This window comes from Rhamphochromis longiceps, linkage group LG11 (genome assembly GCF_057381845.1).
Source record: "Rhamphochromis longiceps isolate RC_006_pf linkage group LG11, R_longiceps_female_GT1.1, whole genome shotgun sequence".
NCBI classification, from domain to species: Eukaryota; Metazoa; Chordata; class Actinopteri; order Cichliformes; family Cichlidae; genus Rhamphochromis; species Rhamphochromis longiceps.
The window spans coordinates 34,017,529-34,036,578 of NC_140567.1; the positions used below are offsets into that span (position 1 = coordinate 34,017,529).

At 39.6% G+C, this 19,050-nt stretch overlaps 1 protein-coding gene across 2 annotated transcripts in view; it reads left to right on the forward strand.

Annotated features, from left to right (window-relative positions):
* The first annotated feature begins 1,913 nt into the window (after positions 1-1,913).
* The window catches only part of vwde (von Willebrand factor D and EGF domains), a 28,492-nt gene continuing 11,355 nt past the window's right edge, over positions 1,914-19,050 (forward strand). The window contains exons 1-16 of one of the 2 annotated variants that reach the window (XM_085423766.1): positions 1,914-2,285; positions 3,760-3,950; positions 5,806-6,037; positions 6,526-6,600; positions 7,312-7,541; positions 8,152-8,241; positions 9,381-9,528; positions 10,394-10,605; positions 10,697-10,770; positions 10,869-11,142; positions 11,261-11,457; positions 11,917-12,722; positions 12,987-13,123; positions 14,440-14,604; positions 15,913-16,017; positions 18,601-18,715. In XM_085423766.1, the coding sequence (XP_085279892.1) occupies positions 2,210-2,285; positions 3,760-3,950; positions 5,806-6,037; positions 6,526-6,600; positions 7,312-7,541; positions 8,152-8,241; positions 9,381-9,528; positions 10,394-10,605; positions 10,697-10,770; positions 10,869-11,142; positions 11,261-11,457; positions 11,917-12,722; positions 12,987-13,123; positions 14,440-14,604; positions 15,913-16,017; positions 18,601-18,715 (3,127 nt within the window). In that variant the 5' untranslated portion in view covers positions 1,914-2,209. Of the gene's footprint in view, positions 2,286-3,759; positions 3,951-5,805; positions 6,038-6,525; positions 6,601-7,311; positions 7,542-8,151; positions 8,242-9,380; positions 9,529-10,390; positions 10,606-10,696; positions 10,771-10,868; positions 11,143-11,260; positions 11,458-11,916; positions 12,723-12,986; positions 13,124-14,439; positions 14,605-15,912; positions 16,018-18,600; positions 18,716-19,050 lie in introns of both variants that reach the window. The other variant, XM_085423765.1, reaches the window with a different exon arrangement.

A 19,050-nucleotide genomic window follows, 5' to 3' on the forward strand; every position in this document is an offset into this window, starting at 1 on the left:
TGCTCAGGGGGAAGAGAGGAGGAGGTGCGGTCCACAACCTGCTTAGCTGTTAGGTATCCACTGCTTCTGGTTGGCTCTGCAAGTTTACTTATAATTAATCACAGACCTTTGTCTTCCTGCTCTTAGTGAGACTTTACAGTTTATTTAATCTGGAAATAACCTTCCTGCTGATACTTGAATGTTAAAAATGTGAGACCATAGCAGTCCTGCAGATGTATAATAACTTAGTTTAACAGCTTAAACTGCTTTTAGAAAGGAAAGTAGGAACTGAAACAAACAGTTTTGTTTGATTAATAACTTGTCTAACTCTTCAAGCTGATATATCAATCATTTGGTGGGACTAATTTGTAAGATTGTAATCTTAACCTTTCTAAATTAGGGTGGATCAAGAACACATTTCTAGATGTCCTTCAACAGTTTTATAGAAGAAGGAATTGCAGCATCACTTCGTTTCTTGATGCTCTTAAATGTTAAAAAAACAAAACAACAACAACACAAATCCCCCTACATTTTCTTTTTCTTATATTATGTCTTCTTTGTATATTTTGTTTTGAGAGCCATCCATTTTTTTAACAACTAGAATTGAGCTATCACTTCCTCTTTTTCATATTTTCCCCTGAACAGATCAGTTTCAGGTCTTTTAACAGAGCAAACATCTTCTCAGCTCCTGCCGGCAAAACAATATCTGAGGCACACAGCTGCAGTAAAAGCATGAGAATGGAAACAAGCAGCTTGGAAAAAAGATGTTAATGTGATATCTGGTTTATACAAAATCCCACTATTTGGCGAGGATCAGTTCCCTGAAAAATTGAGCACAGAGGCCATCTGTTTTAGCAGTTTGGAGTTGTGACTAATGAAATACCACTGACTGGCCAGTAATAAACCTCTCGTGATTAGTCCTTTGGTCCTTTTCTTCCCATTTAGAAAGACAAGAAAAAAATGTGGTGAAGGCAGTTTTAGAAGCTTGAGCTGACTGAGATTACTGATTGTTAACATGCATTTCCCTTCAAATAAAAATATGAAAGAAGCAAAAACAAGTTGAATTTCATTTGCTGTCTTTGTTAATTTTCCATCGTAAATTGTTGCAGAAAAAAAAGCAAAAGTTTCTGAACCACAAAACATCCTGGGGAAGGATTCCATCCCTGAATAACAGCAGTTAGACTGATGAAGGTTTACCTTTAACGCTTACCCAAGGAAATATATATATTGTTGGATTTTCCTAACATTTGTTAGTTAAAATAAGTTAATATCTAGTTAGTTAGTTGAAATAATTCAGACTTATGATGTTTTAAATTTAAAGGTAGGTAAAATTAGTATAAAAATTACTATTAGCTGAAATTCTCAGTGGTTAGTATAACTTGTTATACTTTGATAGCTTTTCTCTTGGAATTCATTAAGCTCAATGAGAAAACTGTATTGTTAGATTTTATTTGAACCGCCTTATTGTCTACAACCTTTCTTATTTCAGAATCACTTAGAAACATTGATGGGTTTTGCTCCTCTGCATTTATCCACTTGAGGGTGCCCAGGGTTTTTCCAGAACCTGGTGAACAGTGCCCTCCTGTTTTGTGCCTTGGTCATGGAATGATGTTCAAACCAGAGATAAATATTTTTGTGTTGTTTGTCTTCTTTACAGTATTCACTGCTGTTCCCGAGCTGCACGTCATCAGCTCAATTATCGGAAATAATCAATTGTTTCGGATTTGAAGAAGAAAAAAAACACGCACATGCTGTGGCTTACATTTTATGCTCATGTTTAATTTCTCAATATTTCCTGATGTTAGATGATACCTCTTGAGGGGAAATCATTAGAAGATTATATGACAATGCATCAGTTTTGGGTTGCAGCACGATTACGATTAATTTGGATCTTTCAGCATCTGAAACAACTCTTTTTCCACTCGTGCGGATATGTGCAGAGGTTTGGGTCGTCAGTAGGTTTGCTCCTCCTAACACACTGTAGCAGTGCAGCGTGCAGCAGTTTGAGGTCAGCCGCTGCAGTCCAGCATCTCCGGTCAGCTTCTTCTTCTTCCCTCAGCCTGAAGCACCTCCGGATTTCCTGCTGGTCCGTTCGTTTTTGGCCTGAAAGCCGATAGAGAGAGAGAGGGGTGGGGGGGAGAGAGAGGTCTTTTGGCACAACAACGGGGCCAATCGCGCTGAGCGCTCGCGCTGTTTGGTGGCAGAGTCGCGTGCTGGACACTGAGGGACGATGAGACCTGAAACTCTTCCCAAACTTCTTCTCTGTGTTGCATTTTCACTGCCCAACGCAGTGCACGTTCAAACAGGTAAGCTCACAGCTCTAAGGTAATCAGAGACACCGTCTTTGAGTATTTAAAGTATTTAAGTGTCATTTTGTCATTTCATATTGCCACATACAAATAACTTTTAAGACTATTCTCGGTTTAGGGGGATGCAGGAGGTTTTCAGGAGGGTTAATATAAAGACAGCTAGCTTTATTGTTGCTGCATGACTTCTTTAGCAGTGTCAAAAATAAGCTGACGCCTTTCCATCTATCATGAAGGTATCTAAGGTCACATAACCTCCAAATATCCCACATGACGTATTTTGCTCTCAGGCTTCCCCTCAAATAGGCAAACAGGATGTGGATTCTCTAAGTTCCTGTTCAGCTGACGAGGACTGTAGTGACCAGGTGTTGATTAGAAAGGATGCTTGCTTTGAAAGCTGCTGTCCTGGCTTTCGGCAGCTTGTCTGCCTGTCACTGCTGTGCAGGCTCTTTGAGGATATTACCTTTCACTTTGACCTCTCAGGTCAGGAAACTTTACGGTGCCAAAAACAAGCTAGCTCTTCATGGTTACAGCCCCCTCCCCAAGCTTTGTCTGTCTGGTCTATTTTGCCTCCCAGTAAAGATATGAAAGAAGCCAGAACACCAGTACATGCTGAATTTCAACTTGCTGTCTCTGTTTGTGTCTCACAACAGCAGTCTCTAAAAGTGCTTTAGATTGTAAGGTGATATGAATAATTACACAAATTGATTGAATTAAAATCCAGTGTGGTGAAGTCAAAATTACAAAAAAAATAATTGTCCAAAAACCTATAGACACAACTATATATATTTAAAAGGAAATGTCTTTATTATCTTTTGAAATGTTTTGCTTGGGAAAGAGCTAAATATTTACCATTGCCATTAGGTGTTTGCAGTAACATTCAAGTCTAATGGCAGCTGACATGTACCCCAGTGATTTTTGAACAGGCCTATAGAAGTACCCATCTTTGAAAGTAAAGAGGGGCCAGTCATCAGCTTAAAGTATGACCTATGAAGTATGAATTGGTTTTGGAGATTCTGCATTCACAGATGTTTACTGCAGCTGTCCTTGTGTGTGTTGAGGTCAGCAATCCACCAGTGCACCTTGGGAAAATATCTCTCCAAAACTGGACACTATGTCATTTAAACTAGCTACATTTGCAAAGTGGACTTTGCACATACATAATTGTAACCATGCATAACAGTTTATGATGAACTCTGTTTTGTGGGCATCTGGTCTAAACTTCACAAGACAGCAAAGCACTGGCTTCTCATCCTACATTGGCTCAAGATGTCCATAGAGTTTAGTGAGTGTGTTATCACCTTTCAGATTCACTTTGAAATGTTTCTGTTGAACACAGGCCAGCTGGAGAGTTGATGTCCACAATACAACATTTGGCCAGCAGAAAGCTTTCCGTATACAGTATTTGAATATTGCTACTGACAGTCTTGGTGAGAATCCAGTCCTTATGTTGTCTCTCTGGCTGTGCCTTCAGTGCTTCCTCCAGAGTGTGCGCCAGGAGGCCACTCGGTCCTCCAGAACCCCTACCGTAGCACCACCTTCAGCTCCAGCTGGCTGCAGCAGTCATCCCTGCAGGACTTCATCTGTGACCACTCCCTCACACCGGGCTGGTACCAGTTTCAGATTTTTGACAAGCCAGCGAGTATGCCCACCCAGTGTGTGGAGGTAAATGATGTTTTTGTAAAAGATTTTTCAAAGAGAGTGAGATCTGTTTACAAGTGTTGTGTTTCTTATAAATGAGCTTCCAAGGATGTTGATGCTGTGAGGAACTATTCTATTCTTTTTATCTGACTATAAATTATATTTCCTTCATCTACTACCTTCCCATGGAACTCCATTAATTTGATTTTGTTATTCAAACCATTTAGCTGACTCCTTACATTGTTCGAGTTACACATAGTCCAGTAGTGTCAACATACTATAAGATATGTTAAATGTACATTAGAGGAGGCCTATATGCTCATTTCAAAATCCATATTTTTATTCTTGCATTCTAATAAAGTAGCTTTGTGTGAGTCAAAGTTCAAAATAATCTTTGTTTATGCTTCACTGGGCTTTGGTGCATGCATGTTTATTACCTGCCTCGAAATATCCACTTTTAGTGACATCATAGAGATCCAAGTCAGGAAAACTATATAAAACTAAGCATTTCGAGCAGTTTGAAGGGTGAGCTTCAGGCTCCCAGGGATTACTTGCATGTACACTGGCCTAATTATTTGACATATCGTCATTATGAGCAACAGTCATTGTTTAGAAATTTATAGATATCATGTAAGGTCAATCATAAAAACTGCATATAACTCAAGTGCACAATCTTTTTTCACATTGTATAGAACTGAGGTAAATCAGCTTTATTAAAAGACTGCAGCTAAAACTCCAAAATCATTAGCTGCATTTGAAAATTTCCAATAAAAACTTCAAATATACCAATGAGAAGCTGTAAAAACACTCCAACTGTCCCCATATCCATCTACTGCAAGTAATTAACTGAACTTAGTTTAGGTTTGCTGAATCGTAACCTTTCTATTTCTCTATCAGCTTGTATAATTTGTTAAAACATTGATTTTTCTAACTTTGAGGCTTGAATTCAAGATGAGTCATTTTTTTAACCAATGTAGGAATTTTTCACCAATTTTTAGAACAATTTCACAGGTATACTGCACAAATTCAGTCACTCATTGTGACCTCTATTAAAGGTCATAAAAAATAAAATAGAATTGCTTCCATTTCTTTGTTTTATATTCATGTGATAAACTTAAATGTATATGTATATAAATTATATGCTTGTTTAATTACAAATATAACCTGATAAGATGTGAAAGCCCTTGAGACCCTATCCATGTCCTCATGAGGGGAAACTCTGAGGTAGTCTGCCTGTCATGCGAGTTGTGTGTTTGTGTGTATACACATATTTATGAAGGAGAATGAAAGGAGAGTTGGAATATGTCTCATGTGTTGTGGTTGGCCTGCTGTGAGCCTGCAGGATCCATCTAAAGTGTCACCCTCTCAGCCTCCTGCTTTCCCGGGGCATCGCTGCTCTCCCTGGGTGATGGATAACTACAGGAGTGGACGGAGGAAGGAAGAGACGATTGCTGTGAACATGTGTTACATAACAAGGCAATGTCTTTTTGATGATGTTAGCAAATAAAGAGTTAGATGTGTCAAAGCCAAGAACCTTTTAAGGAGAACCAGGGTATAATCTGTAATGTTATCAGATATCTTCTTTTGGACATTTTCTAAATTATTCAGTTGCAAAGTTATTTAAACCATTTCACTCATTGATTGATTTTAATTTTGGTGTCTGTGGATGTTTCAAACTCAGGTTTTCAGGGCATGTGTGGCAGTACTGTGCTTACTTTCTGGCATTTGTTGTTTTTAGTAGAAAATTTCTATTTCTTTTTATTCCAAAATAGCTTTTACTGGTTTTCCTCCATTCTGGAGGATTAGTTTTGTGAAAGAATGACCATAATACATCCATACATACTGATTCCCCCTGCCCCCTCTGTTTCCAAACATCTAGGTAAACCACTGTGGGACTCAGGCCCCGGTATGGCTGTCTCTGGGTGAGGGTGAGTCCCTGCCGGGGCCACTGGAGGTCAGGCAGTTGACAGCCTGCGCTGCATGGCAGTTTTTCTCGAGCAGCAGCAAAGAGTGCTGCATGTTTCGCATCCCAGTCACTGTCCGAAACTGTGGAGACTTCTATGTTTACCTGCTCCAGCCCACACAGGGTTGCATGGGTTACTGTGCACAGGGTAAGTAACAGTAATTACTGTATGACTGTAATGTAAAGCATGATTCTTATGCCGATACACTGCTCAAAAAAAATCAAGGAAAGACTGAATCATAGCAGCATAACAGTAATTCAGTTTAGTATTAGTGGCCGTATGATGCTTAAAGAACAGGGAACGGATGCTGGATGCTGCATAGCTGGAGGCTTTTTGTGTGAAGTTTGTTCTCCTTGTGCCTTCGTGGCTTCTCTTTCTCTTTCCACAGTCCACAGACATAATTTCTCAGTCTAAATTTGCTGTAGCTGTGAACGTGATGGGCCAGGGTGTACTGTCTCCCACCCAGTGTCAGACAGTGTCAGCTGGCATAGGCATCACTGTCCTTTGATTTCTACATTACGTGCTAATTTATAATGAAAAATGAAAAGGGGAAGAAATGAAATGCGGAAACATAATCGTTTTGAAGTCATGCTATTTTATAATTATCTGTTATAAATCTCCTGTCTCCCTAACAGAGATGTCAGACACTTTGCCCACATCATCGCTGCTCTGCGGTCCTGGTGAGGTGAACGTCGGTGGATCTTGTAAAAGTGAGGACCCCGCTGTTGTGTTTTTATGGCTCTCGCTTGTCTCCTCATGTTAGATTAAATACCAAAACACTTTGGAGGTCAGGGAGGTCATATGGTCAGGAACACACCTCTCCTCTTAATGACCTGAGCCTGTGTCCTGCTGTCCTCTGGTCCCGGTCTCCAGTAGTGACTCAGACTGTGAATTATGCCAAGCCAGGCTTCAGGAAGTAGAGGTGGAAATTAGGGAGAGAAATAATTACAGACTACTGAAAATGTTCATTAGTGTGCTTCAAAAACCAGTATAAAGCTCAGATTTCTGATAATTAAGAGAATTTAGAATTGCTAAATTAATTCATCTTCCTGTTTAATTATTTGCTGTTGTGGGATGTCTGCAATTGTTCTTGCCTTGAAGAACTCGCACCCAACAGGCATCCCGTGTAAATAATGGAGCACATAGAATACCAGTGCATACTTTTGTCTTTGTCTATTTAGCCTTGATTTCTTTAAATCAACCATCTTCTGATTGGCTGCCCTTCATAACAGCAGATTTAAAGAGTAAGTGGGTGTGTCTTCTATATCTGAGATGACACGTGGCGTATGTTCAAAAATATTTAAAATTAGAGAATGATGATAAAAATGTGGATAGAAGTACCTCCACATTTTTCAGAGGACCTTAAAAGTGCCCATTAAGCTTCAATAACCTGCCTCATCTTTCTGCTCCTCCCCCAACAGCTAATCAGCCCCCGACTCCGTCAGTGCCAGTGATCGTCTCAGAGGTGACAGGTAACACCATCTACCTGAAGTGCAGCTTTGAGAGCAGGTCTAACAGCTCCCTGGGTTATGTGGTGGCCTGGTCCCGCCTCTCACCTGAGGGCCGGAAGGAGGAGCTCAAACAAGAGACCACAATCCAGACCTTCGCCTTTATCGAGCTCGACGGCTTCAACCTGCGATTAGGAGACAAGGTGTGCATGTGGGTGAACTAGTCCTTTAAAGAGCGTAGTGGGACTGCTGTTTAGCCACTCTGTGTTAGAGGGAGTTTTTTAAAACCAAATCTCAAAATGATTCAAAAATCTAACAAAGTATGCCTTCAGAAACTGTTCAGCAGGTTTTTGCTGGGTGGGCTTCTCTTACTTTTTGAGAATTTATGCAACCTTCCACTCGTCAGTCTTCTGCAAATAAGATCTGCTATATAAACAAAGACGAGGTTCCTGGATTTCTAAGGCAGCAGGGACTGAAGGAATTACCAATGCCTGTCAACATGTCATTTTATTTTACTGTGAGCTGCTCATGTGTTTAACTGGGCCAAAAGCCTTCAACACAGTCTGGAGTTTTTCTCTGCTTTTATTTCCCATCTCTACTCTCCTTTGTTCAATTCATTTTTTCTTTATTACCATAACATTTGCTTAGTGTGGTGCTGTCAAGGCCTGTTGTATGAAGACTATGACATAATACCCTTAAAATAAGGAAAGACTGCCTGGAAATTGCAATATAGCACACTATATTAAATACTTCATCTTTAAAAATAAACAAAAATGGAAGTAATATATGTGCATCTCCCTCCCTCTGGCTCAGATTTACTGCTCCAGCTCCAGTTTCTTCTTGGACTCGCCCAGTGTCCGGGGTATTTCGGTGGAAAGTCAGGAGTTCTTTGCTGGGATCAGGGTAAATAATATTTATCTGACATTTATATTTGTGATCTCTCTTTCTAGTAATTTTTTTGTTGGTCATTAGTCTGCAGACATGTACAGGTTTAGACATAAGTTACAGTGTTTTGAGCTTTCTGTCCTGTGAGGTAGTCTGACTCCAGCGTCAAGGAAGGTGTTAGGTGAGCAGACTCAGCAGACATTTTGGGTTCCCATAGATGAGCGATTTATTTACAGTGAAACTTAACAAAACTCCCCCAAATTAACTTAAGTAACAAAAGTCAAACACAGCAACACAACTCAGCTCTCCTCCCTTCTCTGAATCAAGCAGAGACTGACTATATATAAGGCTGTCAAGTTCTTTTCAATTAGTCTAGCCAATACCACTAGCTTGAGCTGAGGAATCTAAAACTCAACACAAATGACTGAGAATTAAATAAAGCTCCCCACTCTTCTGATTAACACATTTACACAACTAAATGGCCCGATATAAGAAGAAATATTCAGCAAATCCTTTTGTAGGGGAAGCATTCCTATGATAAAAGAAACCCCTCCTCTTTGTTTAACCTGCTGATGTCAGACATGACATCATCAGTACTTTAAAAATCAGAAAATGCTGGGCGGGCCTTTCCCCACACCTGACCTACATGAAGACTGAAAACAAAAAAAACAATGTAATTATGCACAAATGACTTAATTCTGCAACATAATAAAATACAATGCAACATGTAACTGAGTGTTTGCTTTAATTTCTGAATGTTTGGTTTGCTGGCAATGTAATGCTTACGCAAACAAACCCGGGATAGTCAGTGAGCAATGTTACTTTGACAATACCAAATCATAGCAAATAAATATATATAGTGAATAATGTGCATAATGTGCAAAAAGTCAATACTTCTGGGACAAGTGGAGAGTATTACAACTGCTCATCCACTTTGTCACATGTCCATGTAAATAAAAATTAAGAGACGTGTACACAGACATAAAACATATTAAAAAAGACAAGATTATGCTTTCATTTAGATTTTGGTTGTTATTTTGACTCAGATCACTTAAATATCAGCTTATCGTAACTGTCTTCTTCTAGATGAGTTGTGGATAAACACTCGGTATAAAAGACCAGACCACCCTCTCTTTCTAAAATCATGTTTTGTGCAGTTAAGACCAGAGGCGAGCAGTGTATCTGAGGATGGCAGATTGTATGAGATGGTGGTCGAGAGCACGGTTCCTCTTCCATGTCCAGAAGGGTCTCCAGCTTCTGCAGAGCAGTGCACTCTGTCCCTGCAGCTCAGCACAACAAGTGAAGGTGACCTGGTTGATCTGTAAAAATGACAGTGTGTACTGTTGCTTTCTAATAGCACAGGCTGTACTGTAGGCAGTTTACAGGGAACATTAATGCAGATTTTATGCTTAAAATGCATTTTTAAACAGCAGGTTATTAACTTGCAGTAATCTCTTAAATGATCCAATATGTGGATTTGATTATCAAATATAGCATATGATGCCATGTTAATTCAATGCTGTGCAGTGAGCCTAACATCAGGGTCAAATAAAAAAATATGATATATATAGTAATTTGATTACTTTTTTGCAATACTTAAAAGGTATTGTACCTGTATGATGTTGTATAACATTTAAATATAAATATTTTTTATAAAAATATCAAATTACCCACTGAAAAATATTATAGATATACAGATATACAGATATACAAATGCATTTCAGGTTGATGTCACATAAAACTTTTTTACAGCTGTGATCTAGTAAAGCGTTTGTTCTTGTGTTCAGAGATGCTAAATATGTTGTGCCTGTTGTTTGGGATCAGTGAAGGGCTGCTCCCTCCCTCAATCTATGTGCATAAGAATAATTAAGTCAGTGTTTGGAGAAACTTTAATTGTGGTTTAAGGCATATTTAATCAAATTTACTATGCTTCATTTATTTTAGCCCATAGGAAAGTCTCCACCACTTTTTTTTGTATAAATCTGTAGAAATAAATGAAAGGAGAAGGGGCTGATTACATGTTAATAAATCTTTGTAAATGTCTCTAACGGCAGGACCATTTAAATGCTGTGTTATTGCTATTTAGCTATAAAGAAATGTCTGTGCAGTACTTTTTTGGTGTTCTTTAATCCTTCAAATGAAGTGAAAATAACTCCTTGTATTGCAGAAGATGGTTTGCTGGGTGCAGATCTGTCCCTGTCTTCCTGTGTCGTGGATCTGTCTCAGGGTGCCTGTCGCGAGGGCATTTGTAGCCGGGCTGTGATCCACTTCAGTCCTGTAACAGACTTTGTTAAAGATGGCAACAGGACAACTGAGATCACTGTTAAACCCATCATCACACAAAACTTTCTTTGGAATGGATACTCACCAAAACCTGTCCAGGTGAACACGTCAAACTATTAAACTCACACTCCCTCACCTCATCATGTATAATTTCTTTTAAGAAAGAATGAAATTGATTTCTATATTTTAGATAACGGTTAAGGATGTTCCCTCAGCCTACTGCTATTCCTTCACTGATCCTCACATAATCACATTTGATGGCAGGTACTTTAATTCAGTTAATAAGGAAGCTTACTCTGTATTAAGTTTTAAATTGTCCATAATAAAAGATGAGCTTTCTTTCCTGTTTTTGCACCATACAGATACTATGACAACTCCCAAATAGGCACCTTTGTCCTGTATAAGAGCAGCTTTTGGCCTTTCGAGGTTCACGTCCGTCAGTGGGAGTGCGGCAGCGTTGTGCATGCCGCCTCGTGTGTGTGTGGATTTGTGGCGAGGGATGCGGGAAATGTTATTGCTTTTGACATGTGCAATGGGGAAATGGGTGAAACCAAGCCTCAACTGACTGTGAAGAACAGAGACTTGAGTAAGAGCGGCATTCGGATCACAGAGTCCTACCAAGGACGCAAAGTCACTGTGAGTGAAAATGAGTACACAAGCTAAATAATTTCACAATTTAAGCTACCTGGTAAACTTCTTGCCTTTCTTGGTTTTAAAGTTATATTTTCTTTTGTCAATATTTGACTTTTTGCAGATGACCTTTTCTTCTGGAGCATTTGTTCGTGCTGATGTATCTGACTGGGGAATGAGTCTGACACTGAGAGCCCCCATTTCCGACTGGAGGCACACTGAGGGTCTGTGTGGGACCTATGATGGGCAATCAGAAAATGACTTCCACTTAGCAGGGGGTGCCAAACTGGAGGATCTACATGCTTTTATCTCCGAATGGAGGTCAGGCATTCATGTTCTAATTGCTGTAAGCAATAACAGCTTATAAGCTACGTAGTGCTCTAGCTATGCAGGAAGAAGAAATCCTCAATCTATATATACAGCTCCATATATCAAATGCTTTTCTAGAAGTTTTTTTTTTCTTAAATAGGCCTGTCCACTCATTTTCAGCCCATTTTTCACACATTGAAAGGCAATGTTTGACCATGAATATTGCCAAAACTATTAAAGAGACCCACTGTGGGATTGTATTTAGTAGTATTGGTTTAGGTTAGAGAATGTATGTTTGGATTATTTCACTTGGACTTCACGTCCCAAAGGATTAAATAAACTTGAAAACACTGCAGCCAGCAGGGACCACAATACTGAAATTGCCACTATGAACAATTTATTACGACCATGCAGAAAAACAGTTAGTAACATTTGTTACCTCTTTACTGACATTGTTTCCTTCTCTCTCAGGTTACCCCCAGGCAATAGCCTGTTTGACATTGTGCCATCCCATATTAGTACACTGAACTCCCGCAGGCACTGTACCTGCCAGGAAGAGATGCCCCGCTTCTCATCTCCCAGAGCCCCGTCTCAGCCAACTAGCTCATCCGACCCCAGCTGCTCTAATCATGGCAACATGCATTTCCCCAGTGTCGTCCCAACTCTGGACGTCACAGCCGAGTACATCACCTCTGTGGAACTACTCAGTGAAAATGAAAGAAAGCCACTTCCCTCGAGAGCCTCAAGAGTTTCAACCTCAGCCTATCAACAACCCAGAGGCAGGCGCAGTGCCCAACGTTTCATTTCTAACTCCCCACATCAAAGTCTCAGCCAGTCGGATCTGGAAGGCCTTACCTACTTTTTCCCAGAAGACCATGAACCTGCAGTTCAGCCAGAATCTCCCCTAACGTGGCCCACACCCTCTGGCCTCACTGAGCAGCAGGCCCAGGCCCAGTGCCGGCAGACTGTGGCAAACTCGAGCATAGTGATGGGTTGCAGGCACCTGCTGAAAGAATTATTTGTTAACCATGCCGTGACCATGTGTGTTACTGACCTACAGCTAAAGGACGAGCAGTCGTGGTTGAATGCGACTATACCGCTGCTAGAGAACGAGTGTGAGAGGAGGCTGCTGGAGGAGGGGGAGGGAGAAGAGAAGTACCAGGATGCTGTGGCCATCCTGAAGTGTCCAAATCTTTGCAACGGGAACGGCCAGTGCTCAAACTGGGGTTGTGTCTGCTTCCCAGGATTTAGCTCCTATGACTGCAGTGCGCTTTCTGGTAACATATATCCACATGAGACACTTACATATAGTAGACAGATCAGAGTCTTGTGATAATGCTGTACTCCCACAACACGATATTGTAAGGTATCCCTATGTTTATAGCATAGTTGTAATATAGTTATTAGTTACATACATTAATCTTCCATTGGATGTCCATGATGACAGACTTATGATCGTCAGACATGTGGTTTATGATTTGGACTGAACTCCCAAGGGTAACATTTCATGTTCATCTGCACTTTTTGTTAATGTTGTGAAGACCAGATCCCAGAGATCACTACGCTGCAGAAGGATGGTCTATGCGATGTCCGTCAGGGAAACTGCACCACCGTCAACATCCATGGTCAAGGCTTCAAGGACTCCTACGAGCTCAAGTGTGAGTTTGTTAAAGAAAAGGTAATTTTCCTGCTTCTCTTTTCCTTTTATTCCTTAGTTGATGTACATCTTGTTTTCTGTAGTACCACCTTACAAAATACCACAATATACTTTTTCTCTGTCTCGTCATTTAATTTATCCAGCGCCAAATCACAACAACAGTCACCTCAATGTGCTTTATATTGTAAGGTAGACCCTACAATAATACATACAGAGAAAAACAATCATATGACCCCCAATGAGCAAGCACACTTGCAACAGTGGGAAGGGAAAACTCCCTTTTAACAGGAAGAAACCTCCGGCAGAACTCAGGCTCAGGGAGGGGCGGCCATCTGCTGCGACCGGTTGGGGTGACAAAGGGAAGACAGGACAAAAGACATGCTGTGGAAGAGAGCTAGAGATTACAAGAAGTCAATCACAAATGCAAGCAGTAAAAACTCTTCTCTGAAAGAAGCCGCTTCTCTGAAAGCCTCTTTAGATTGCTTAACATTAGCAGAGGGCCACTAACTTCCAAAGTCCACTGAAACCATGAGATTGGTAGCTTTAGCATTGCTTTCTGATATTATTTTTCTTCTTCTTTCCTTTTGTTGATGGCTCTTACTGTTGGTTAGTTGTGGTTTGTTCCACACTAGAAATGGTTCTATATTTCCCTCCGTGATTGAATTAATCCTCCTCACTGTTGTTCAGAACTTTTAGATTTGTCATGCTCCCATAAATCCCACCAACCTGTAACTGAGTGATTAGGTTTCCATTTGACCAAAGACTAATCACAGAGATCTTTAACTGAATTAATAACATGAAGTCCAGAGATCCAGTTTGTTTCCCTGAGTCTAATCAGGAAGTGAGACACATTCATGTCCTTTGTATTAAACTGACATTAACAAGCTAACCATAGTGTGCATGGATGTAATCAATTTAATTTTACATACAGTAATAAGATGTATCAAGCTGTAAACACAACAATGGCACTGGAACAGTTGCTTGTTAACACATCCATATATGTAGTGCAAGTCCAATAATCCATCACCTCTTGGCATCTTACCATAAGTTTAAAAGATCTGATATTTGTCTTTAAATGTGCTGGTGAATATTGCCGGATCAATAAAAAGTGGCAAAGCTGCACATTTTGATGACTGTAAGAATGCGAATTACAGCCAGATGTTGCAGAATTCGGCTGACCTCTATCAGTAGATTTTTTTAATATATATTTATACCAAGTTAATGTTGTTTTCATCTTTTTATCCATACATCTGTTTTTTTTCTACATTACCATACTACCTTACACATCCTACCATGTTCTACCTTAATTCTTCTTCCCCTGTTTGTCTCATTTTTAGTTTGTGGATGGGGAGTGGGTTCTGGACGAGCCTCTGTTTGTGTTGGCCACCTTTCTGAATGACACAGCTTTGGAGTGCCAGCTCCCCCTGGAGGACAGCTGGGTTTCTGCAGGTGTGGACTTGGAAACGGTGACAAACAGACCACTGGCCCGCTGGCAAATTAAAGTAAGTCATGTTTCCAGGCATTTTATAAAGAGCACACTGTGAAATTATACATTTCATTAGGTCCTGTCTACACATTTCAAACTCATCTTCTGCCTCTCTTACAGCATTTGTTTATCATTTTCTCTCATGCTCCTGTCCGCTTCTCAAAACTAATGATAAATATGAAACTATATGCTTATTTTCTGACATATATAACAATCTAACAATGCATCAGTAGCAAATTTGCAGTAGGATGTTTAAATGGCATGGATGCAGTAATAGAAAGCGTGCACTGAGTGCAGCTGGAGGTTTTTCTCCAATTTTTGTTTGGCTTAGAAAGGAAAATGAACCCAGTGGAATAAAAAAAATAGTTGAGTTACACAACTGACAAATATGTTTCCACAGTTACGTTTAGTGAAAATGTATTACAGAGTACTTTAGCATTTACACTACAATGAGATCACAGAAGACGTTATTCTTAGTCTAAACTGGAAATATTTATTTTTCCATTCAGACTACCAAAAGCCTTTTTTTCCAGGGAGCTCATCGTATCATTCAGACCGCTGTTTGTCTGCATTTCCACTGCAGTGAAGATCTACTAAGATTAGACCAATTAGTCCACTGACTCATCTGTTTGTACTCACTTTTCTGTTCTTTGTGTCAGGGTGACCGGTGCAAAGACAAATACACACCCACACACACATTCTCACAGTACTCGTAGGAGACACGGTGAAAGCCAGTTCTTTTGGCTGCAAAACGTGACAATGCAGTGCATACCTGCAGGAATGTACGGGTGCATTTGTTAGTGCTTTCAAATGTAATGGCTTTGATTGGAAACAACATTTTTTTTTAGTGTCTTTATTTCTTAGATTCACCACTTTGTGTTTTCGCTGAGACATCTTCCTCTTTTTATACATTTTCTAGCTTGACCATCACCACAGACTCACTCTGTTTGTGTCTTGTTTGCTCTCTGTTTTTTTTTCTTAAATCTTTTTTCTGTTTGGTCCGCTCTTCTTCGTCTGGCTTCTGCTAGGTTTTTAAACTGGCACATGTTGGGATTGTCTTCTCTGAGTTTAAACAAACACTGTCAAGTCCAAACATGATATTTTTAGGATCACTCAGAAGTACCAAACTCAGGAGAGGCCAGCTTTATCCCCTGATAGAATTCCCAGATCTGTGGTTTTCCCATGGTGAGAACTATGGGAAAATTCAGAGGAAAATGGCCTTTTGACTAAATAACCCAGTGTTTGTGATGACCGTTCACCTTTTTCAGCCTGTTTAACGCCTTTTCCCAGTGAGTCTCAGTAATCAAGCTTCTGCTGATGACAGGTTTCCAATGACGGTTACAGCTACAGCAATGCAAAGATACTAACTCTTTACGATGGAGCCTGCCAGATGTGCAGCCTCAGGACTGAAGTTGTCTGTACCCTGAGGGTGAGATATCTCAAATTATTTTTATAATTTACTTTATAGTTGGACAAGGAGTGAAATAGGCTTCTTTATATGTTAACTGTGAAACTTCTAATTGAACAAATTCTTTCTAGCAAAGCTCAAGAACAGATCCAGGTGTAGCATGGCCTACAGAGTCTGCCTGGTATGCAAGAAATTGTGGACTATAGATGACGTGCACATGCTTGCGGCTTTTATGATGTGTACATAAAATAAACTATTAAGCAGCCGCTTATAGAATAAGCATTATTTAAACCACTGCAAGTATTTAAAGGTATTAACATGAACAATTAAAACTGCTCTACTTAATTTTTAAGCTCCCCCCCCCCCCGTTTTTCTTTCTTATTTTTAAACTGAACACTTTATAGGCTCAATAATTCAGCACTAAACAAAAACAGCCGGGAAACACATCAGCTAGTCTGCTGACGGAAACCTTTAGAGGCAACAGCTAACTTATAGGGCTTCTGTGTTGCCAGAATCAATATCAGCTTTAAGATAGCACATCACAGATTGAAGACTTCCTGCTCTGTGCAGCAGCCATTGTTTACAAATGCAATAATTTTTTAATTTAAAAGGTAACATTTCATCACTTGATAGGCAATAGCTTTGCAGTTGTATTTCATCTAATGCAGTCCCTGCTTTGCTCTCCACACAGGCTCTTTACCTGCATGGACACAAAGTTAGTGTACGCGTGATTGGCCAACAGACCTCAGATTCTGCACATGCATGTGAGGAAATCTGTTAATAGAGATTTAAGGAAACTTAATTATCACGTGTTGTTAGAGGCAGATCTTTTGTACACATGGGTTTCGTATTGCTAAAACCAAAGCCTTTTTTTTCAATATTAGTTAGTTGCTCACATAATTTTACAGTTATTTACATAATTTTTAGTTATTTTAAATGTCTTTGAAGCAATTTTTCTATCTACATGATCAACATCTCAAAAAAACTTCACTAGTGTAATTTCATATCTATTTTAAAATGTGCAGAAATCCAAAAAACATTTTTTCTATACATTAGAAATTAGAAATTAGAATCCCTCTCTCCAACAAGCCAACGAACAGGTGCTCTAAACAGGTGCAAAAAAGGGAAAACCCACCAGCTGGTAACATGTAGGGAGGATTTTCTTCTGCAATCTGCACCTATAACTGCAGATTTCTCATCTATTCATTTATTTCCTGTGGCTGTTGTGCACTCTGTAGTACCCCGGGGCTCCCAAACATTTGCTTATGCCTGCAGCCGCTCCTGCCAACAACCATTACATTCAAACTTTCAGCCTTATGTGAATGTGGGTGTGAAGCAGAAAGATGCTGAAATCAAGCATCCAAGCCCTGGAGAGGAAATTTAACTGCTGCTGTGCTTTGATATTACTTATACAACTACAATACACTAATAAAACACTAATTTGAAACTTCAGCCAATAAAATATCTCTAATTAGATATTTGGAAAAATACCATTTAGAAAAGCAGACTTGAAGTCCAGACAATACCTTTGTTAACACAGTAACACAGACAATGAAGGACAGAAAGTTTGCTCATCTTTAAATGAAACAACAAATCGATATAAAAGACGAGTCCTTCTCCTGCTATGGTTTAGCAAAGGTATAAATAATTTTAAGGTGGGTACACAGTTATAGATCCTTTGGCAGCTTTCTCTATCCTTCAGAATTGTCAGAATTGAGTCATCATGGGTTGATGTCCAGGTCACAGGCAATAAGACAGAAGATAGGAAAAACCCTTTGTGTCTCTCTCTCCTTCTCTTGATTTTCCTGTTTTGTGATTTCTGCTCCACCCTCATTATGTTCACCTGATCAGTTGTTTTTACCTGTGCTCAATCATGGCTGTGTATATATGGTCCTGTCTACTGTTACCAGCCTACGTGTTCTCTCTCATTTGACCTTGTTTTTTAATTTTTAATTTCCCATCCTTTTATTTCTGTTTTAATTTGGTGTTTGTTGTTTGTCTGATCCTGCATTTTGTTTTAGTCCCTTAAGCTTCCCTTTGTTGTTCAGGCTGTTTTGTCATTAATTCATTAATTATCTATTATTTCATTTTTAGAAATTCTAATAATAATGAAGAAGAGAATGAAGACAAGTCAGTGTGTTTTTGGAAATGTTGTAAAAGCTTAATTTTAACTGACATGGAATAGATGTGTTTTCCAGTGGGTACATCATCAAATACATGCTGTTCATGATCTGATAGTGATGTAAAACACCAAATATGCTGATTAGAAGCCACTGTTTCATTTACAAAAAGGCCTTTAATTAAGAGACCTTCAGTCTTTTGTGCGACTATGTAAAGTTACTCTTGTCACAGGCTTGGGCAGACACAATTAGGGCTTGACAAACAATTGCAAATAAGACAGGACGCAGAGATGGATAATGTCAGAAACACAGTACACTAAACAAAAAGAAAAAACTCTGAACCTAAATCTGACACCACGGGTGTTTTGGACATGCACACACATTCCTCACTACCAGTAGTTTTGGATAAGGGTCTTCTAAACAACATGTTGTGTGTTATGAAAGGCATTTTTAATGTAAATAATATATGTTTGTTGCTTTCCAGGAGAAAACCTGTAACATTGATGGCCTGTGTTACAATGAGGGGGAGTCCCTTCCCAGCAGCCCTTGCCTCGCATGCCGTCCAGACTCATCCAAACACACCTGGTCCATTGCAGAGAGTATCTGCTTTTCTTTCTTACTTTTTTTTCAATTTGTTCACATTCTATAAATTATCAGTGTCTACTCTGATGGTGAGGTACAGTAACACAGTGTTAGACTGAAACTCCTCATAAGAGCTGAGGTTGGATACTCTTCACTGAGTTTTGTAGCTGGTTGTCACTTGGGGCAGTTTTGATCCTTCATCAGCAGATTGGATCCACTGAAGTTGCTTCTGTCCCCCAGCACTGATACAAGGACAGCTTACCTCACTGTTACGCTTTGAGACCAACTTCACTTCTTCAGCTTAAAGTAGGTCAGACGCAGCTGAGCAGCTCAGCTCCACTCAAACAAACTG